Source organism: Nerophis ophidion, linkage group LG05 (genome assembly GCF_033978795.1).
Source record: "Nerophis ophidion isolate RoL-2023_Sa linkage group LG05, RoL_Noph_v1.0, whole genome shotgun sequence".
NCBI lineage: Eukaryota > Metazoa > Chordata > Actinopteri > Syngnathiformes > Syngnathidae > Nerophis > Nerophis ophidion.
In genome coordinates, this window is record NC_084615.1 from 49,839,332 (window position 1) to 49,863,070 (window position 23,739).

General features: G+C 38.9%; 1 protein-coding gene across 4 annotated transcripts in view; it reads right to left on the reverse strand.

The window, feature by feature from the left end:
- vrtn (vertebrae development associated) overlaps nucleotides 1–17,622 on the reverse strand; it is a 39,698-nt gene extending 22,076 nt beyond the window's left edge. Inside the window, exons 1-5 of one of the 4 annotated variants that reach the window (XM_061901289.1) lie at nucleotides 17,483–17,622; nucleotides 17,166–17,411; nucleotides 7,234–7,527; nucleotides 4,760–4,810; nucleotides 4,586–4,687 (exon numbers count right to left, since the gene is read on the reverse strand). In XM_061901289.1, the coding sequence (XP_061757273.1) occupies nucleotides 4,586–4,687; nucleotides 4,760–4,810; nucleotides 7,234–7,527; nucleotides 17,166–17,411; nucleotides 17,483–17,534 (745 nt within the window). In that variant the 5' untranslated portion in view covers nucleotides 17,535–17,622. Of the gene's footprint in view, nucleotides 1–4,543; nucleotides 4,688–4,759; nucleotides 4,811–7,233; nucleotides 7,528–17,165; nucleotides 17,412–17,482 lie in introns of all 4 variants that reach the window. The other 3 variants (XM_061901288.1, XM_061901290.1, XM_061901292.1) reach the window with 3 other exon arrangements.
- Between the last annotated feature and the right edge of the window lie 6,117 nt (nucleotides 17,623–23,739).

Consider the following 23,739-nt stretch of genomic DNA (forward strand, 5'->3'; position numbering starts at 1 on the left):
ATCATAATGGGGGACTTTAATATCCATATGAATACCCCATCGGACCCACCGTGCGTAGCGCTCCAGACTATAATTGATAGCTGTGGTCTCACACAAATAATAAATGAACCCACGCATCGCAACGGTAATACGATAGACCTAGTGCTTGTCAGGGGTATCACCGTTTCCAAAGTTACGATACTCCCGTATACTAAAGTATTGTCCGATCATTACCTTATAAAATTCGAGGTTCAGACGCATGTTCGTCAAACTAATAATAATAATAATAACTACTATAATAATAATACTATAATAATAATAATAACTACTATAGCAGCCGCAACATTAATACGGCCACAACGACAACTCTTGCTGACCTACTGCCCTCGGTAATGTCACCATTCCCAAAATATGTGGGCTCTATTGATAACCTCACTAACAACTTTAACGACGCCCTGCGCGAAACCATTGATAACATAGCACCGCTAAAGTTAAAAAAGGCTCCAAAAAAGCGTACCCCGTGGTTTACAGAAGAAACTAGAGCTCAGAAATTATTATGTAGAAAGCTGGAACGCAAATGGCGCACGACTAAACTTGAGGTGCACCATCAAGCATGGAGTGATGGTTTAATAACTTATAAACACATGCTTACCTTAGCTAAAGCTAAATATTACTCAAATCTCATCCACTGTAATAAAAACGATCCTAAATTTTTGTTTAGTACGGTAGCATCGCTAACCCAACAAGGGACCCCCTCCAGTAGCTCCACCCACTCAGCTGATGACTTTATGCAATTCTTTAGTAAGAAAATTGAAGTCATTAGAAAGGAGATTAAAGACAATGCGTCCCAGCTACAACGGGGTTCTATTAACACTGATACGATGGTATATACGACGGATACTGCCCTCCAAAATAGTTTCTCTCATTTTGAGGAAATAACATTAGAGGAATTGTTACAACGTGTAAATGGAATAAAACAAACAACATGTTTACTTGACCCTCTTCCTGGGAAACTGATCAAGGAGCTCTTTGTATTATTAGGTCCATCAGTGCTAAATATTATAAACTTATCACTTTCCTCGGGCACCGTTCCCCTAGCATTCAAAAAAGTGGTTATTCATCCTCTTCTTAAAAGACCTAACCTCGATCCTGACCTCATGGTAAACTACCGACCGGTGTCTCACCTTCCCTTTATTTCAAAAATCCTCGAAAAAATTGTTGCGGAGCAGTTAAATGAACACTTAGCGTCTAACAATCTATGTGAAACCTTTCAATCCGGTTTCAGGGCAAATCACTCCACGGAGACAGCCCTCGCAAAAATGACTAATGATCTATTGCTAACGATCGATTCTGATGCGTCATCTATGTTGCTGCTCCTCGATCTTAGCGCTGCTTTCGATACCGTCGATCAGAAGATTTTATTAGAACGTATCAAAACACGAATTGGTATGTCAGACTTAGCCCTGTCTTGGTTTAACTCTTATCTTACTGATAGGATGCAGTGTGTCTCCCATAACAATGTGACCTCGGACTACGTTAAGGTAACGTGTGGAGTTCCCCAGGGTTCGGTCTTTGGCCCTGCACTCTTCAGCATCTACATGCTGCCGCTAGGTGACATCATACGCAAATACGGTATTAGCTTTCACTGCTATGCTGATGACACCCAACTCTACATGCCCCTAAAGCTGACCAACACGCCGGATTGTAGTCAGCTGGAGGAGTGTCTTAATGAAATTAAACAATGGATGTCCGCTAACTTTTTGCAACTCAATGCCAAAAAAACGGAAATGCTGATTATCGGTCCTTCTAGACACCGAACTCTATTTAATAATACAACTCTAACATTTGACAACCAATTAATTAAACAAGGCGACACGGTAAAGAATCTGGGTATTATCTTCGACCCAACCCTCTCCTTTGAGGCACACATTAAAAGCGTTACTAAAACGGCCTTCTTTCATCTCCGTAATATCGCTAAAATTCGCTCCATTCTGTCCACTAAAGACGCCGAGATCATTATCCATGCGTTTGTTACGTCTCGCCTCGACTACTGTAACGTATTATTTTCGGGTCTCCCCATGTCTAGCATTAAAAGATTACAGTTGGTACAAAATGGGGCTGCTAGACTTTTGACAAGAACAAGAAAGTTTGATCACATTACGCCTGTACTGGCTCACCTGCACTGGCTTCCTGTGCACTTAAGATGTGACTTTAAGGTTTTACTACTTACGTATAAAATACTACACGGTCTAGCTCCATCCTATCTTGCCGATTGTATTGTACCATATGTCCCGGCAAGAAATCTGCGTTCAAAGGACTCCGGCTTATTAGTGATTCCCAAAGCCCAAAAAAAGTCTGCGGGCTATAGAGCGTTTTCCGTTCGGGCTCCAGTACTCTGGAATGTCCTCCCGGTAACAGTTCGAGATGCCACCTCAGTAGAAGCATTTAAGTCTCACCTTAAAACTCATTTGTATACTCTAGCCTTTAAATAGACTCCCTTTTTAGACCAGTTGATCTGCCGTTTCTTTTCTTTTTCTTCTATGTCCCACTCTCCCTTGTGGAGGGGGTCCGGTCCGATCCGGTGGCCATGTACTGCTCGCCTGTGTATCGGCTGGGGACATCTCTGCGCTGCTGATCCGCCTCCGCTTGGGATGGTTTCCTGATGGCTCCGCTGTGAACGGGACTCTCGCTGCTGTGTTGGATCCGCTTTGGACTGGACTCTCGCGACTGTGTTGGATCCATTGTGGATTGAACTTTCACAGTATCATGTTAGACCCGCTCGACATCCATTGCTTTCCTCCTCTCCAAGGTTCTCATAGTCATCATTGTCACCGACGTCCCACTGGGTCATTATTGTCACCGATGTCCCACTGGGTGTGAGTTTTCCTTGCCCTTATGTGGGCCTACCGAGGATGTCGTGGTGGTTTGTGCAGCCCTTTGAGACACTAGTGATTTAGGGCTATATAAGTAAACATTGATTGATTGATTGATACATTGGGTGAAAGGAGTCTAACTGTTATATGGGTGTTAGTTCATGTCAAAAGGGCTCTAAATATATTAAATATGCATACTAGGGATTTAAAGGTATTAAATATGAAGATACGATAGGATCACGGTATTAAGGCCACGGTAAAATCATGTAAAATGAAGTGGCAGGTGTTAGGATCCACGCGTGGATCAAACATTATTTCGTTTTTTTGAGTCCTTTTGTATTCTTGGTTTGTTTTGGACTCTTCCGATTATTAGTTTGTGCACTTCCTTGTTTAGTCTGTTTCCATGGTTACCCCATTTGTTCCACCTGCACTGGCCGTTACGCACACCTGTTTATGATTATCGTTTCTGTATTCATACCTGCCTCCTCCCTTTGTTCGGTCTGGGTTCTTCATTTGCTTTATGCAACACGCACGGTTTGATAATCTTGTCCTGTGCATCTTAGGGTGACTCAACATGCACATCACAATGCGTTCTGAACGTGACAGGCAGGAATGTTTAAGATAAACGCGCTTACTGTATTTTAACACAAACATAATGTTGAAATGTTTTAGTCTTATTTTTTACGACAAACATGTATTTCAAAGTGCAAATAATTGTGCAGGAACATCCGTTTTTTCAAGCAAATATTTAAACTTACAGTTGATCTCTTTAAATAAACATGGTAATTATCCAGTCAGTGTAAAAAGTCTAAGTCAATAATGTTGACTTCAGTGTCTTTTAACTTTCCCATTGTAGGAAGCAGTGTCCTCTTTTTTTTTTCTGTCATTTTTTACATCAGTCTGGAAAATGTTGTTTTTCAGAAAATTTAACCAACAATATAACTTTAATAATGTAAATACCTCACAAACTACTGTTTGGCTTCGCTGGCTTCAAACATCATTTTACTGTGGCGACTTGTTCAGTCCTGCACATTCAGGTTACCAATTTGCAGCAACATTGAGAGACAAGTGCTAGAAAATAAATGGATGGGTTGAGGATGTATCAAGTAGTTTTTTAGTTTACTCGTATTTCCCACATTGAACTTTTTTGGGGGTGATTTCCCTTCGTGCGGTGTAACGAGACCGGCTGGCTTTGTGTTGCCTTGAAAACGATCGAAACAGAAATGGCGCGCTTCGCTTTGCAGAGCACAGACTTTCTTACCTCTGCCAAAAAGGTTATGTTTCGGTTTGAGCTTGATTTTCTGCTTGTTAGCAAAATAACTCAACCAGTTATGGACAGATGTAATGTCCAAAAAACAATTCCTTTCATCAACGACGAGTACCAACACACTTCCTGCCTACAGCGTTCCACAGGATTTTGGCAGAAGTAGTTTATTTTATCGCTAAAATTCCAGAAAAAAATACACTCACCAAGTTTTCGTTTGCTACCGTCAAATGTCACTGTATTATTGAGAAGACTTTAAAACCAAAATACGTAGTGGTATTTAGAACACCGTTACATCCCTAATGCATACAAATATGACATTTGTTTATATTATTTCTACTATTAATGTGGTCAGACCTGGAACTAATTAGCAGCGATTAACGAGGGACCACAGTAAAAAACAACAAAGACTTTGATTGACATTTACCAATATGTTGAATGTTGTGCTTTTTTCCTGTTTGTGACTTACGGGCCATCCTTCTCCGCCTCACCACAAACACTGCGACCAAGGCAGTCAACGTCGCACAGGCCAGCACCCCCACGACCACGCTGGCATGGTAGTGGCGGGAATCTGAAAATGGCCGTCGCTTTAGAAGCTAGCATGTATTTAAAAAAAAATAAAAGATGGGACTTTAAAATGTACCCTGAGGTTCTCCTTCCACGTTGAAGCCTCCCCTTCCCTTCCCTCTGGTAGCTGCACAGCAAGCAAATGATTACGTAACAAACACGACAAGATGTCCACCGTCCACCCATACTTGCCAACCTTGAGACCTCCAAATTCGGGAGATGGGGGGTGGGGGCGTGGGGGGGGGGGGGGGGTGTTGGGGTATTCTCAAGTATATACAGGACTGTCTCAGAAAATTTGAATATTGTGATAAAGTCCTTTATTTTCTGTAATGCAACTAAAAACACGAACATTTCATACATTCTGGATGCATTACACATCAACTGAAATATTGTAAGCCTTGTATTATTTTAATTTTGCTGATTATGGCATACAGCTTAAGAAAACTCAAAAATCCTATCTCAAAAAATGTGAATATTTCCTCAGATCGAGAAAAAAAAAGATTCATAACAGCAAAACAAAATCAAACATTTAAAAATGTCAAGTATTGCACTCAGTACTTGGTTGGGAATCCTTTTGCACGGATTACTGCATCAATGCGGCGTGGCATGGAGGCAATCAGCCTGTGGCATTGCTGAGGTGTTATGGATGCCCAGGATGCTTCAATAGCGGCCTTTAGCTCATTTGCATTATTGGGCCTGGTGTCTTTCAGCTTCTTCTTCACAATAACCCACAAATTCTCTATGGGGTTTAGGTCAGGATAGTTGGCAGGTCAATCAAGGACAGTAATGCCATGGTCAGTACACCAGTTACTGCTGGTTTTGGCACTGTGAGCAGGTGCCAGATTATGCTGGAAAATTAAATCATCATCTCCATAGAGCTTTACAACAGATGGAAGCATGTACACAGCTGCATTGACTCTGGACTTGATGAAATACAGTGGACCAAAACCAGCAGCTGACATGGCTCCCCAAACAGTTGCTGACTGAGGGAAATTCAGTTGTCTAGAGTTCAGGAGTGGCTTGACCATGGGAATACGGCTATTGAAGCTGTATCTGTTGAAAAGCTCTATGGAGATGATACATTTCATTTTCCAGCATGATCTGGCACCTGTCCACAGTGCCAAAACCAGCAGTAACTGGTGTACTGACCATGCCATTACTGTCCTCCATTGGCCTGCCAACTTTCCTGACCTGAACCTCATAGAGAATTTGTGGGGTATTGTGAAGAAAAAGCTAAAAGACACCAGGCCCAATAATGCAAGCGAGCTAAAGGCCGCTATTGAAGCATCCTGGGCATCCATAACACCTCAGCAATGCCACAGGCCGATTGTCTCCATGCCGAGCCGTATTGATGCAGTAATCCGTGCAAAATTATTCCCAACCAAGTACTGAGTGTATTAATTGACATTTTCAAATGTTTGATTTTGTTTTGCTCTTGTAAATCTTTTTTTTTTTACTTGGTCTGAGGAAATATTCTAATTTTTTGAGATAGGATTTTTGAGTTTTCTTAAGTTGATGTGTAATGAACCCAGAATGTATGACATGTTCATGTCATTTAGTTGCCATACATAAAATAAAGGACTTTATCACAATATTCAAATTTTCTGAGACAATCCTGTATATATATATATATATATATATATATTATATATATATACATATATATATATATATATAAGTATCCATCCATCCATTTTCTACCGCTTATTCCCTTTGGGGTCGCGGGGGGCGCTGGTGTCTATCGCAGCTACAATCGGACGGAAGGCGGGGTACACCCTGGACAAGTCGCCACCTCTTTGCAGGGCCATATATATATATATATATATATATATATATATATATATACATATACATATACATATATATATATATATATATATATATATATATATGTATATATATATATATGTATATATATATATATATATATATATATATATATATATATATATATATATATATGTATAAATACATTCATGAATGAGTATATCCGTTTGGCCACTGTGTTCAATGGAGAAGTCTGATGTACAAAATTTGCAGGGAGCATACCCCTTCCCCTTCGAGCTGTCCTGGATGAACTGAAATTATTTTTTACAATCATTTTGGTACTTAGGAGCGTACTTCTTCTTCTTACTCGTCATCGCCATTTCTGTTGTTCATTCTTCTGCTTCGGCTCTGTTATGTTTTTGGACATTACTACTTGCCGTAGTTTTGAAGCAATGCATGATGGGAATCCGGATGTTGTGAGTCAGTGCCGGCTGGAATAAACACACGCTGAGAATTAGCTCCGTGCCTGCCTACTTTATGGGTTATAGATAAACCTATGGATAACGGAGACATATGTAATAGTCTCCTTTTCAGGTAAGAGAGGACACTAAAGACAATGCCTTAAAGGCGCGCTCCCAATATTGTTGTCCGGGTGGAAATCGGGAGATATTCGGGAGCATGGTTTCCCGGGGAGATTTTCGGGAGGGGCACTGAAATTCGGGAGTCTGCCGGGAAAATCGGAAAGGTTGGCAAGTATGCGTCCACCAGGTGATGCGATCAGACCTGTTAGTTGGACTCGCAGCTCCTCTGAAATCCAAAAACCGTCTCCCACTTTGACTCTGCAATTGAACGTCTCCCTGCCAGGACCTTGCAAGGTGACAGTCAACGTGACGTGACAGCTTGATTTATATCTTATGCCATGCCGAGAGTCGTCCTGGAGCTCCACGCCAGCCTGGTCCACCCACGCCAAGCGCACCTCCTTTTGACGCAGGTTGCAAAGCCCGTTCTTCAAGAAGGACAGCAGAACGCACTGGAAAGATGCCATTTTGCCTGGAACCAAGTTCACCGCTGGAGCATCTAAAAAGAAAAGACAACACTATTTCTTTGGGGCTGGCCAAACAACCGAGAAGTTGGTCAACTTTGACAGCCAACTTAAACCGCGAGATGACAAGAAAGACTAGAAAAAGACGCTGGTTTGCACCTTTTCTCTACCCTTTCAGTGGCCTTGTGGTTAGAGTGTCCGCCCTGAGATCGGTGGGTTGTGAGTTCAGTCATACCAAAGACTATACCTCCCTGCTTGGCACTCAGCATCAAGGGTTGGAAATGGGGGTTAAATCACCAAAATGATTCCCGGGCGCGGCCACTGCTGCTGCCCACTGCTGCTGCCCACTGCTCCCCTCACCTTCCAGTTGATGAACAAGGGGATTGGGTCAAATGCAGAGGACAAATTTCACCACACCTAGTGTGTGTGACAATAATTGGTACTTTAACTTTTATTAACCCTTCACAAGGATTATGTGTATTCTTCATCTAAACAGGAAGATTTGAACATCCCATCATTCGTCATTCCTAGTGAGAGCAGACATTCAATAATATGGCCTGATCTATCCATCCATCCATCCATTTTCTCCCGCTTTACATGTTCTGGCTCGCAGGGGTTGCTAGAGCCTATCTCAGCTGCACATGGGCGGAAGGTGTGGTACACCCTGGACAAGTCGCCACCTCATCGCAGGGCCAACACAGATAGACAAACAACATTCACACTCACATTCACACACTAGGGCCAATTTAGTGTTGCCAATCAACCTATCCCCAGGTGCATGTGTTTTGGAGGTTGGAGGAAGCCGGAGTACCCGGCGGGAACCCACGCAGTCACGGGGAGAACATGCAAACTCCACACAGAAAGACCCCGAGCCCGGGATTGAACTCAGGAATATTCAGGACCCTCGTATTGTGAGGCATTTGCACTAACCCCTCTACTACCACACTAAACAGCATGTGCACTCCCTAAAATAGCGCGTGCAGTCCAAAAACAGTGTGTACTATTAGTAGGCCTGTGAAATTGAAAAGTGGTGCAGACGGCTTTATTTAAATGAGGATTTTGCTTGTACTTTTGAGTGGGCATCACCATGGAGACAATCAATCAATTACTGCACATTCAGGTTACCATGTTCCTACAGGTAGCGTTTCACTATTTTCCAACTTACTTAGAAGTGGTCATGCAGTGTATCAAAATTAAAACCACTTTTTTTGCTTTTCTTTTTTCACCGTTGAAGGTGCATGGGAGGGAGACTGCACTACTGTGCTCAATAGTGCTGCACGATTATTCAGAATCAGAATCAGAATCAGAATCAGAATCAGAATCAGAAATACTTTATTAATCTCCAAGGGGAAATTAAGATTTTCAACACAATCCCATTCAAGATCAGACAAACATTACAGGGAGACAGAACAGGATCGCTGACAGGTCTGACAACTTCCGGCACCCCTTACAAAAATTGGTGAGAAACGGGTGAACGCTGGGGAGGTTGGGTGTGGGGGTTGAGAAGAAAAAAAATAATTTCAGTCTAGGCCTGGGCACCTGGAGAGGGGGTTCAGACTAAGGCCAATGAAAAAAACTCTTAGCCATAGCACACATAAGCATATGTGTAAGAGGGAAACATCAAACATCAAATTGAGGAACTCGCATGGCTGCCGTTGTGTGCAAGAACCCAGGAGAGCTGAGAGCAGGTAAGATGATTTTAATGATCATCAAACACAAAAACAAAAATGAAGCAGTCGTGCAAACTAAAAGTTCCATACATTGAATTATCTTTGAGCACTGAGGAGTGCTCGAGTGAAAACATAAATAGACATATGTTGATTGGCAGCAGGTGTGGGCCGGCTGCCAATCAATGGCAAGTGACAAAAAACAGTGCTCCGCAGAAACAAACAGGAAATATGACAAAATAAGAGCACTGACAGGAAGTAAATACAAAAACAAGGAAAACCAACAGAAATTAAGTGACGGATCATCACAAAAATAACACAAAGTACATTAGAGACATTAAAAGAGCAAAGCTGATGCAACCAGCCATTTCTACATACAGCTACAAAAGTAAAACAACAAAAAAAACAAAAATAAATAAATAAAAAACATATACACCCGTGGCCTCTGCGGTGTTCCACGCAGTCGCTTGCTGGGGTCGGGTGGGAGGGAGCATGGAGACAGGAGCAGACCCAACAAAGCAACCAGGCCGCCCACTAACTCTCGGCCCGTGTCCAGTCCGCATGGATGAGCGTGTATGCGTCCAGGGAGATCGAGGTGTTCGATACCTGCTCATAATCAAAATCGAGTCGACATCGAGGTTTTAATTAGTGCAGTAAATAATCGCAAAAGGCAGAAATGTTGAGTCACATGTTTGTTCTTCTATCGCTTCAAACAGAAATTAAGACATCTGACTTTGTGCATCGGTCTTATCACCTGAGTGCGTTTATTTAACAGAAGAATTAACTGAACCGAGTGACCCCTCTTTTCAGTCATTAACGGTCTTTGTCTTGGCGGGACTAGAACGGGGCGGCGCCACCAAGACACACACAGTACTAAGAGCCTTGCGACCCGCCAGTGTGATGTGCCGCAAAGTTGCACAAATTAGGAGGAAAAAAATAAGATTATAAAGCCAAATGTCCGGTTGTGGGACTATATCAGCTTCAAATCAGCTGGAGTAATATGAGCCCATCAACACAGACAATGGAGCAAAAATGCCGCCGTGATCACATGATAGTAATCCATAGTAAAGAAAGGTAACTTTCGACCTAATTTTTCCAACTGGGGACAAAAATTGTACTTCAGCACGTCCATTATCTGTTAAGGCAGGGGTGTCCAAACTTTATCCACTGAGGGCCGCACACTGAAAAATCAAAGCAAGTTGGGGCCATTTTAATATATTTTATTTTAAAAAACAATACAATATATGTATGAAAAATATACATTTCGGCTTCCACTCAGGCTTGATCTCAGGGACCACAAAGGGTTTTGGTCAAAAAAATATTGAAAATGTGTCATTATTCAGTATTATTTTTTTATTATTATTCAAGTTTTAAATCTCTAGATCATGGGTGTCAAACTCTGGCCCGAGGGCCAAATCTGGACCGCCGTGTAATTTAATTTGGCCCTTGAGGCAATATCAATTTAGCATTAGAGCTGGCCCGCCGGTGTTATACAGTGTCGGTGCCGCTGTAACACCGCATTCACCGCTAATACTCATACTTGCCAACCCTCCTAATTTTCCTGGTAGACTTCCGAAGTTCAGTGCCCCTCCCAAAAATCTCCCAGGGCAACCATTCTCCCGATTCTCTACTGATTTCCACCTGGACAACTATATTGGGGGCGTGCATTTCAGGCACTGCCTTTGGCGGTCTCTACAACCTGTCGTCAAGTCCGCTTTTCCTCCATACTAACAGCGTGTCACATAATATTTGTTGCTTTTACACACACACACATGCACAAGTGAATGCAATGCATACTTGGTCAACAGTCACACAGGTCACACTGAGGGTGGCCGTATAAACAACTTTAGCACTTTTACAAATATGCGCCACACTGTGAACCCACACCAAACAAGAATGACAAACACATTTCAGGTGAACATCCGCACCGTAACACAACAGAAAAAATACCCAGAACCCCTTGCAGCACTAATTCTTCCGGGAAACTTCCAGCAAACTGACCAATAATTAACGTTTTATTCATGCATTTTCTCTTGCTACTTCAAAGCTTGAATGTTTGGTTCATTCATTGTTATTTTATTTTCAAATTTATTATTAGCCTGTGGAAAAAAATTTGATATTTACCTCAGAAGATTGCAAATAGAAAAAAAGGCATAATATTTTTATTTAAATGTTATTTGATATGCCATTGATACTTTTTTAATTATTATTATTATTATTATTTGAAACTGGATTTTGCATGTCACTAAAGTTATATCAGCCTTGCTTGTTCAATATTTAATGCAAAACTTGTTTGGGTCGCTATTAAAAGGTTAATTTGTTCAACCTTGGCCCGCGGCTTTGTTCCGTTTAAAATTTTGGCCCACACTGTATTTGAGTTTGACACACCTGCTCTAGATCAACATTAGGTCTATCTTTCAATATAATCAATCAATCAATCAGTGTTTATTTATATAGCCCCAAATCACAAATGTCTCAAAGGACTGCACAAATCATTACGACTACAACATCCTCGGAAGAACCCACAAAAGGGCAAGGAAAACTCACACCCATACAATTTAAAGCTTTAAATTGTATGCTCTTTTTGTCACAAAAAAAAAGTTTTTTTATGGAAAAATCACAAAATATGAAGTATTTTCACCCGATAATTTTTTTAAGTGGAATATTTGAGATTACATAATAATTGGAGGATTAAAAAGGTCAATAACTGATAACACCATTGATTTTAATTAATTATTATTTTTTGGAGCAATGACATTAAAAAACAAATCACACTAAAATTATTGGGGATCCAAAGGGGTCCCACTCATTAAAGTGTTAGAAAATAAATTATACATTTTTTTTACTGTTTACTTTTAAGACAATAATTTTGAGATCAACTTCAGATCTATCCGTCAATTATAAGTTTTATTGTTGTTTATGTTTTTTGTTTGCTCATTTTAGGGCCTTCTTTAAAAAACAGCTCAGTTTTTTATATGGCAAACACAAAATATGCAACATTTTCGCCCAAAAATATCTCAAAGTGGAAAATTTAACATGACGTAATTGGAGCTGTCACGCCAAATTCTTCCCCCCTACGAAAACCTTTCCCCCCCATTTACTTCCGGGGTCATAATTAATAGAGACGTTTTGTTAACGCTATATTATAAAAATATAACGCTGTATTATAAAAATATAACGCTATATTATAAAAATACAGACATTTTGTTAACGCTATATTATAAAAAAAAAAAAAATAATAAAAAAATTATTTTTTTACAAACACAAGCTATGGGATGATGTAAGAAGAAACATGAGGAAACGTGACCCCGGAAGTAAATGCGTCCTCCCACAGCTTGTGTTTGTAAATTGTTTTTTTTTATAATTTTTTTATTTTTTATAATATAGCGTTAACAAAACGTCTGTATTTTTATAATATAGCGTTATATTTTTATAATATAGCGTTATATTTTTATAATATAGCGTTATATTTTTATAATATAGCGTTATATTTTTATAATATAGCGTTAACAAAACGTCTGTATTAATCATGACCCCGGAAGTAAATGGGGGGGGAGGTTTTTTTTAGGGGGGAAGAAATTTGGCGTGACAGAGCCTTGAATAGGTCAATAATACATAATGACGTTGATTTTGATTCATGAATATTTTTTAAAGAAAGAAACAGCCAACATGGCAGCTTTGTGTTATTGGAGTAAATATTGCAACATTTTCTTGTTACATTTCACCCGTTTGCTACTTTATATTACTTTGTACGTTTTAAAAAATGTTCAATCGTATTTTTAAAATGTGCCGTGGGGCCGTTAAAAAAATTACTTGCGGGTCGCACATGGCCCCCGGGCCGCACTTTGGACACCCCTTTGTTAAGGGGAATGTTTTTGTTTACTGAAATGAGTCCATTATATATTTTGTTGATTTATTTGGGATATCAAAGTTATTTACTTTCAAATTACAGTACAATAGTAAATAAGTTTACAGCATTATTATTATACATATTGATTGCATTACATTATAAACACTGTATAGTTTTGTTAATTTATTTGGGATAACAAAGTTATTTACTTTCCAATTACAGTACGATGGTAAACAAGTTTAGAGTATTATTATTATTATTATCATATATTATGACTGCATTACATTATGAACACTGTATAGTTTGTATCTAATGCTTCTTCCGTTAAAGAGCATGATGTGGACAAAATATCCAAGCCTGTCTGTATAAAGCCAAATATTTTTGAAAGTAAATTATTGCATAATGTTCTCATGTGTGGCACCTTGAGACAAGAATATGCTGATTGACAGTTTAAAGGTAACATGTCTTCCTTCACTTGTTATTTTTGCAGTTTTATGCATTTTGTGTATAAAATATAAAAATCGCAAATCGGATCGCAATCGCAATTTTGGAGAGAAAAATTACAATTAGGTTTTTTCTCTAAATCGTGCAGCCCGAGTGCTCAAGGTGCAAAAAATGTATACTTCAAGACATTTTTGTTATATAGGATATATTTTAATAATATACATAGTATGTGGAAAAACCACCCTCATTAAATAATACAATTTAAAAATATATTAAATGACACCAAAATGCGTGAATTTAATTAGTTTTAATCAGCCCCTTAAGTAAACCAGCAGCTATGAAATTATAAAAAGGATGTGGCTGAATAATGTAGTGCAGTGGTTCTCAAATGGGGGTATGCGTACCCCTGGGGGTACTTAAAGGTATGCCAAGGGGTACGTGAGATTTTTAAAAAATCCTTTATATATTTATTGAACAATACTTCGACAAAATTGTTAATAAAAAAAAAAAGTTCATAAACTACTAAGCCACCTACTCAGTGGCCTAATGGCTAGAGTATCCGCCTTGAGATCGGTAGGTTGTGAGTTCAAACCCCAGCCGAGTCATACCAAAGACTATAAAAAAATGGGACCCATTGCCTCCCTGCTTGGCACTCAGTATCAAGGGTTGGAATTGGTGGTTAAATCACCATAAATGGTTCTCGGGCGCGGCACTGCTGCTGCCCACTGCTCCCCTCACTTCCCAGGGGGTGATCAAGGGGATGGGTCAAATGCAGAGGACTAATTTCACCACATCTAGTGTGTGTGTGACAATGATTGGTACTTCAACAAATTTTAATTAAATTGTGAAAAGAAATACAACAATGCAATATTCAGTGTTGACAGCTAGATTTTTTGTGGACATGTTCCATAAATATTGATGTTAAAGATCATTTTTTTTGTGAAGAAATGTTTAGAATTAAGTTGATGAATCCAGATGGATCTCTATTACAATCCCCAAAGAGGGCACTTTAAGTTGATGATTACTTTATGTTTAGAAATCTTTATTTATAATTGAATCACTTGTTTATTTTTCAACGTTTTTAGTTATTTTTATCTTTTTTTCCAAATAGTTCAAGAAAGACCAGTACAAATGAGCAATATTTTGCACTGTTATACAATTTAATAAATCAGAAACTGATGACGTAGTGCTGTATTTTACTTCTTTATCTCTTTTTTTTGCAACCAAAAATGCTTTGCTCTGATTAGGAGGTACTTGAATTAAAAAACGTTCACAGGGGGGTACATCACTGAAAAAAGGTTGAGAACCACTGCTGTAGGCGATGTGTAACATTTTTTTGGTTTCTGACCGCCCAAATATGTTGAAACGTACATGTATAGGACAAAGGATTCTACGCCCATCGTCTGTCTTTGCAACGCAAAGCACTGATCCTGCAACCGTGTGCAGAACTGTCAGTTTGCATGCCCTTTTGACATATGCTAGATAAAACACTATATCGTGCTTGTAAAACGGCGATGAGTGTCAATAAATCACATTGTGCATGATAAAAAATTATATTTTCATCTTCTCCTAGTATTGTAGGCATTTTAAAGATCAGAACATATTATGAATATTAATGAAGACAGACGCAAAAACGGATTGCACGCCTTATTCTGCTCACTTAACGGACTGCAGTCTACAGAGTACACGTTTAGTAGATCAGCTTTGCGTGTGCTATCAAGTTTTCACATGTTTAAGTACACGTAAAACACAAGAAAATCAAGCCTTAAGTGTTTGTTTTATTATCTTTCTTGTGTCTCATGAAGTTTGCATGCAATGTTGTTGTTGAAGGAAGAAGCAAACGTCTATGAAATAAATGCGTCGATGTATGCTTAAAATGAGCAAAATACGTACATTTTACATGTTGTAATAGATGTGCCTGTTCTCGCACAATTATGACTTTGTCACGATATTTCTTCAATTTTTTTCTTATGACCTTCTCAGGATATTGCTGCTTAATATCTGAAAAAATACGAATTTATTTCCCAAAAATGGCAACGTTTTGATATTTTCATGCACAATTAAGACTTTCTTAGATGTCCCACAACGGGTAATTACTAGTTTTCTGTATCTAGAAAAAATATATTATAAATTAAAGACATTTCTCTTAATACCATATTTTTATTGATTCTAAATTATAACTTTTTTTTTTACAATTAGGATTTTCTCACAATATTCCTTTTTTTTTTAACATAAAATAACTTTTTCTAATAAAATTACAACTTTTTCAACACACTACAACTGAACCTCGATTTACGGACTTAACTGGTTCTTCAACAGGGTTTGCACTACAAAAATTTTGTAAAGTGAAGCGGATTTCCCTATAAGAATCAATGTTAACATGAATAATTGCTTCTGCCCTGGAGGCCGGCCTGCTGCTATGAGTCGAGAGTCCAGCTAATCAATACCATGTCTGATGTTTAGATTTGGAGGACAGCGCAAAGAAAAAGGCTTCAAAAAAAGTGTAGACAAGACAAGACAAAAAGAGCAAGCAAGGAGAAGACGGGAGGAGAAAAAAATGTGATCGCCCTCACCAGAGGCAAGACAGAAATACACTTTTGATTTATTAAATAAAACTAATCTTTTCATATCGTAACAAGAGACGTGTTTCTTGTCATATTCCAACTTTTTTGTATAATTATGACTTTCACATAGTATTGCTGCTGTCTTCTGCTCAAAGGTTCTCTTCACAACAAAACTGAAACATGATGAAATTTTTGGCCTGACTGTTTATCGCACAATTTCGGCTTTCTCGCGATGTAATCGCTGTGTTACTAAAAGTTAAACTTCCTGACCATTTCCAGCACAACTACGACTTACTTCTTAAGTTATACAGCATGAAATTACTATTTTTTTCCCACAAATAAAATAAAATGTTTTAAATCTGAAAACTTTTTCTCCCAACTTTTCTAAGTATTAAAAATTAAAAAAAACATTTTATCAGTTAGGACTTTCTGACAATATTAAGATTTTTTTTTTTTTAACATCCATCCATCCATCCATTTTCTACCGCTTATTCCCTTTCGGGGTCGCGGGGGGCGCTGGCGCCTATCTCAGCTACAATCGGGCGGAAGGCGGGGTACACCCTGGACAAGTCGCCACCTCATCGCAGGGCCAACACAGAGACAGACAACATTCACACTCACATTCACACACTAGGGCCAATTTAGTGTTGCAAATCAACCTATCCCCAGGTGCATGTCTTTTAACATAATGTTTTTAATTCACGATAAACTGCATTAAATACAACTCTTTTCCTCATACGGCCACTTGAGATTTTTGTAATATTCCAACTCATTGTAGTGTGTCTTTAACACAACATTCCAAATATATTCATATATTCTGGTCAATTGTTCTTATCAATACACAACTATCCTGCAGACACTGAAACTTTTTTCTGGTACAAAAGTTTCACATGGACTTTTTTTCCTTTTGTACCTTTTTAATTGATTGCTTTGTTGCAAAAAAAAAAAACAGTTTTCTCCCGCTGTCATGCTGTTATGCTTGTTAAAGGTTCATTCAGTAAAAAAGTTGCTTTTTATTTATAATTTTAAAAAACTACAATGCACTTTTGGCCAATATTACAACAGTACATTATAATTAAGCTTTTGGTCTCCCAATTTTGTAGAAAGTATCAAGTCTCCTTGATAGCAATAAGTAAAGGTTTACTCACCCTTTTGGGCGGTGAAGTCATCAACTGCTTGCTTGCAATAATGTTTGTCATCGTCTTCTCTTAGATGTTGGACATAAACCGTGCACTCTGTGTCCTCCTTGCTTTGTGTTGCCTCCTTGATCACTCCATTACTAATTATGACAATGGTTTCTCTGCTTTTTCTTATCCTAAAGCTCCATACGTTATAGCAGACCAAATCATAACAGGGGAAGGCGATGTCGAAACCTTGAGCATCAGCGTTGGGGCCTGCAAGCAAGGCAGGAAGACAAAAAGGTGAGGACAAAGCTTTGATATGATGAAAGTTGGAGTCATCTTACCTGTGATGATGAGCGGAAGCAGCAAGACATCCAATACGACAAGCTGCAGCATTTTTCATGTGCAAATGACTTGACTTTTGTCAACTGTCCTTATGCAGCTGTGTGGCAACACTGCACTTCTGAGCCAACATCCTCTTTGCTGCAATTGTTCTCACTGTGCAGTCATTAACGTCAAAACAGTCACTATGTCATGTGACTCAAGACATCAACCTCTCAATATCACTTTTAGGAATGATTCCATGAAAAGGAGACTTATAATCGATCCTACTTGTTTCCCTCGGGTCCAATTTGATTTCCTTGTCTCCCATTTTTTGATACTTTAGTCCTGAGTTACAATTCCATTCCCATAAATACTTGATACATTATATTCCTTCAAAATGCAAAGATACGTATTTTGGAAAATACTGCTTTTTTAAAAAAAAAATACCATTTAAATACATCCTTTGATGACAAAATGGGCATAACATCTTCAAAATGTTAAACTACTGTTAGGTCTGAAAATTATATTAGAATTGAAGATTAAATACATCACAATCTTTTCATGGACAGTTTTGGGAACAAAGGGTAAAACGTGTCACATCTTGAAGCGGTCAATCAGACTTTGTGCAACATTTTGAAGTAATCATATTTCCTAAAAATGTGGACAGAAAATTATCATTAAAATGTGAATGAAGTCAAAAGTATGGTAAGAAAAAATGTCTTGCTCTTCTATATTTGCACTGTCCCCTGGTGGCCATATATGATATTGCATGTTCACGTTACAAGGCAGTGAGGTTGCCTCCTGCTGGTCATTTTAGGGAATACAGGTGTCCAAAGTTTTTTCCATTGAGGGCCGCACAGTGAAAAATCAAAGCATGCGGGGGCCATTTTGATATTTATCATTTTCAAATCCTCTCTCTCAATATCCATCCACCCATCCATTTCCTACCGCGTGTCCCTTTCGGGGTCGCGGGGGGTGCTGGAGCCTATCTCAGTTGCATATATATGTATATATTTATTGATTTAACCTTTAAGCCTCCCTGCATGCCCTTTTTTTGTCAAAACCCTGTTTTTATGGCAAAACAGAAAAATGCAATATTTTTCAACAACTATTCAGTGGAATCTTTTTTTAAATAGTATTCTTAGAATGTGCTGTGGGACATTCAAAAATTAGCTGCGGGCTGCAAAGGGCCTCCAAGCCACACTTTGGACACCCCGGATTTAGACTGTCAATGAATAACTGACTATTTGGAAGTCTATAGTAGCTGAGATAGGCGCCAGCGCCCCCCGCGACCCCGAAAGGGAATAAGCGGTAGGAAATGGATGGATGGATGGATAGTTGCGTCCCCTTGTGGCTAGTAGAAGTAATGCGGATATCACAGGGGGTTTAAAGGCCTACTGAAACCCACTACTACCGACCACGCAGTCTGATAGTTTATATATCAATGATGAAATATTAACATTGCAACAAATGCCAATACGGCCTTTTTAGTTTACTAAATTGCAATTTTAAATTTCCCGCTAAGTGTCGTGTTGAAAACGTCGCGGTATGATGACTCGTATGATGACGTGTGCGTTTGACGTCTTGGGTTGTGGCCAGGGGCGTCACTAGACCTAATACTGTACTGGGGCACACCTGGGGCACAAATAATTCATGTGAGCGTGCAAAGCGTGCAAGCAAAAATATTTTTAGCACTTATTTATCATAAAAAAAACATAAATAGTGCTTTAAACTATGAAATCATATCAGATTATGTTGTATGGATCTTTGATTAACCACCTGAAATTAACTAATGCATTTGACCTACTTGTGCACTTTTTTACTCCAGACTTCTAAACTGCTACTGGTAAAAGCAAAAAGGAAGAGCAATGAATCTTTTTGATATATATATTGCAGTAAACATCTGCACATTTAACATCCTCAAAAGTAAAACAAAAAATAAAGCACCCCTACATCTCTGGGTTCTTTTATATTATTTTATTTCCATTTATGGCAATGTGGCTAATCCTATTTCAGATACACAAAACTATAAAATATACACAAAACAATGAAGCCACAGTAGTAGAATACATGAACAACTGTTTTGTGACGGCATGGCGCAGTGGAAGAGTGGCCGTGCGCAACCCGAGGGTCACTGGTTCAAATCCCACCTAGAACCAACCTCGTCACGCCCGTTGTGTCCTGAGCAAGACACTTCACCCTTGCTCCTGATGGGTGCTGGTTGGCGCCTTGCATGGCAGCTCCCTCCATCAGTGTGTGAGTACCTTGAAGGTAGAAAAAGCGCTATACAAGTACAACCCATATATCATTGTGTCTGTTCAGGGAATCATTTTCTGAGAAGTAAACTGTAATGTCTCGTTTTCATTTTTGCAAAGTGGTCAATCACTCTGGACAGACATGGAAATATTACAGCAACTGTTATACAGTTGACCAGTGGTTCCCAACTGCTGGGTCGTGACATAAAAGTGGATTGTGTGTCATTTTCAGTGAGTCGCAGTAAGATGTGTGCATGAAAAAAAAAAGTTTAGGGAGAAAAAAATCAAATTGTGGCAACAAAACCAGATATTTTTAGCCATTTTTCTAGTGACTATTAGTGAGTATTTTAGCAAAAGGCAAACCGACTAACAAGTTGGAGGACGACTCAGGACAGACATGAAAATATATATATTTTTAAATCTAAATGGGGCAACAAAACCCGATATTTTCAGCCATCTTTCTGAAAACAAATACAGAAATGTTACTATTTTTTCTGGAAACAAAACCAGATGCTTTAGCTGTAGCCATTTTTCTGGTGACAAAACAAGATTATTTTAGTCAAAGTCACATCGATTAACAAGACAAGTCTACTGTGCTATTTTTTTGTGAGATAAACTTGAACTATTTAAAAATTTGGCTCACGACTTGATAAGGAAAAATGTTTTTCTTCCTGAAGATAAACCATTTGAGAAGCACTCAACTCACACATGCTTACTCCAAATCATCATTGATGCAGAACCAGCAGACAATAACCAACATTATGTTTCATGTTCATTGGAAATTCCCCCGACAGCTCATACAGCAAATGAATATGTTTGTCTTGATACAAGGAGTAACGTTAGCTAACTTAGCATCAACTTAAGACAATGATGTTGCCTAGCTAGCTAGGTCTTCACTTACATCTCTCATTCCTCGCTGCTTCTTCCCTGCTGCGGGCGAATAACTGTCTGATATCCACCTAGGAGTTACAGTTTGAGTCAAATCAAAATAATATAATTAACAAGTTGTTGTTGGCTAATGTTACCTACCTCAGCAGTGATTCTCATCCTCTCTCTCTCTCTCTCAACTGAAGTCTCAATCCACACGTGAATAAATTACCATATTAATTAGCCATGTGCTCATTGTTACGTGGAGTGAATACAGTAGCAATCAATTACCATACTAAGTTGTATGTGCGCTGTTATCTATGTTATGTAGACTTAAAACTCTGAAGCGTTTTTTTTTTTATTGGTGAAATTTTTACTGGGGCATTGCAGATCAACACTGGGGTACGTGCCCCAGTGAAATCTGTCTGGCGACGCCACTGGTTGTAGCGGACATTATTTTCAAGCCCGATCCAAGCTATAAGTAGTCTGCTTTAATCGCATAATTAAACAGTATTCTGGACATCTGTGTTGCTGACTCTTTTGCAATTTGTTCAATTAGTAATGGAGAAGTCAAAGTAGAAAGATGTAGGTGGGAAGCTATTAACCTTTAGCCACACAAACACAGTCAGTGTTTCCTTGTTCAAAATTCCCGAAGGCGAAGCTTTACTATGGATCAGAGTGGTCAAGCGAACATGGATCCTGATCCACATGTCAACCAGCAGTTTTCGGTGAGAAAATTGTGGTAATAAGTTTGCTCTTACCGGCGACACGTGGCGACATCAGCGGAACTTCCAGCAGCGTGACTTACCTCAGAGATTCTGAGTCAACGCACGTACCTGTAGCCACACCCCTCCGACTTAAGGTACTATTTAATCTCACTAAAACACTAACACAATGGGAAGATAAGGGATTTTCCAGAATTATCATAGTACATGTGTGTAATAACATCTACAATCGCCTTCTTTTTTTTTTCTAGTCCTTTACTCTCAATATCATCATTAAACAAATCTTTCATCCTCGCTCAAATTAATGGGGAAATTGTCGTTTTCTCGTTCCGAATAGCTCTTGCTGCTGGAGGCTCCCATTAAAAACAATGTTAGGACTTGAGGAGCCCTCACCCTTCTGACGTTATCGTCTGCGACTTCCGGTAAAGGCAAGGCTTTTTTATCAGCACCAAAAGTTGCAAACTTTAACGTCGATGTTCTCTACTAAATCCTTTCAGCAAAAATATGGCAATATCGCGAAATGATCAAGTATGACACATAGAATGGACCTGCTATCCCCGTTTAAATAGGAAAATCTCATTTCAGAAGGCCTTCAAAAATTAACATTTTTGAACACTAATGGAGACAATTACAAACGTTGTTTCTTTTGTAATTTTAGAAGTGGGTGAAAATACAGAGAAACAGAAAAAAAATTGACAAATACTCTGGTTCAAAAACAGTAACTCAGTAAAAAGACATCAACATGATCATCACACATATTTATTTGCCCATTTGTGCAGCTATACAAATATATAACATCTATGCTTTTGAAGTTATGAAATCAAAAGTTCCATCTGTACACTGTGGACATTTGAAGTGGGTGAAAATACAGAGAAACAGAAGAAAATAGACAAATACTCTGGTTCAAAAACAGTAACTCAGTAAAAAGACATCAACATGATCATCATCACACATATTTATTTGCCCATTTGTGCAGCTAAACAAATATATAACATCAATGCTTTTGAAGTTATGAAATCAAATGTTCCATCTGTACACTGTGGACATTTCACCATTCAACAGTTTATTGACAGCTCTGCTTGTGACAGGAATCAGTTTGTCGTAAAATATTCATTGTAGATAAGTGTAAGATTTATCTTAGGGAAACTACGAGAGGTGTGTTTGTTGTTGCAAATTTAACAAAAGGTGCAAATGGGGAAAAGTTGTCATTTAACAAGATGTTATTAGTTATAAAATGAGTTTCATTTTTTATTAATAAAAATTTTAGGTCAATATTAAAGGAGACCAAATACTGTATTCTCATTTACGGTTCTACAGTATGCATTTCATATTTGGACTCCTGTAGAGCAGCTCCATAGCTTACAGTGGGGCAAAAAAGTATTTAGTCAGCCACCGATTGTGCAAGTTTTCCATCCATCCATTTTCTACCGCTTATTCCCTTTCGGGGTCGCGGGGGGCGCTGGCGCCTATCTCAGCTACAATCGGGCGGAAGGCGGGGTACCACCTCATCGCAGGGCCAACACAGATAGACAGACAACATTCACACTCACATTCACACACTAGGGCCAATTTAGTGTTGCCAATCAACCTATCCCCAAGTTCTCCCACTTAAAATGATGACAGAGGTCTGTAATTTTCATCATAGGTACACTTCAACTGTGAGAGACAGAATGTGAAAAAAAATCCAGGAATTCACATTGTAGGAATTTTAAATTATTTATTTGTAAATTATGGTGGAAAATAAGTATTTGGTCAACCATTCAAAGCTCTCACTGATGGAAGGAGGTTTTGGATCAAAATCTCATGATACATGGCCCCATTAATTATTTCCTTAACACGGATCAATCGTCTTATCCCCTTAGCAGAAAAGCAGCCCCAAAGCATGATGTTTCCAACCCCATGCTTCACAGTAGGTGTGGTGTTCTTGGGATGCGACTCAGTATTCTTCTTCCTCCTAACACGACGAGTTGAGTTTATACCAAAAAGTTCTATTTTGGTTTCATCTGACCACATGACATTCTCCCAATTCTCTGCTGTATCATCCATGTATCCATTTTCGTATAAACTCAACTCGTCGTGTTTGGAGGAAGAAGAATACTGAGTTGCATCCCAAGAACACCACACCTACTGTGAAGCATGGGGGTGGAAACATCATGCTTTGGGGCTGTTTTTCTGCTAAGGGGACAGGACGATTGATCCGTGTTAAGGAAATAATTAATGGGGCCATGTATCATGAGATTTTGAGCCAAAACCTCCTTCCATCAGTGAGAGCTTTGAATGGTTGACCAAATACTTATTTTCCACCATAATTTACAAATACATTCTTTAAAATTCCTGCAATGTGAATTCCTGGATTTTTTTTCACATTCTGTCTCTCACAGTTGAAGTGTACCTATGATGAAAATTACAGACCTTTGTCATCATTTTAAG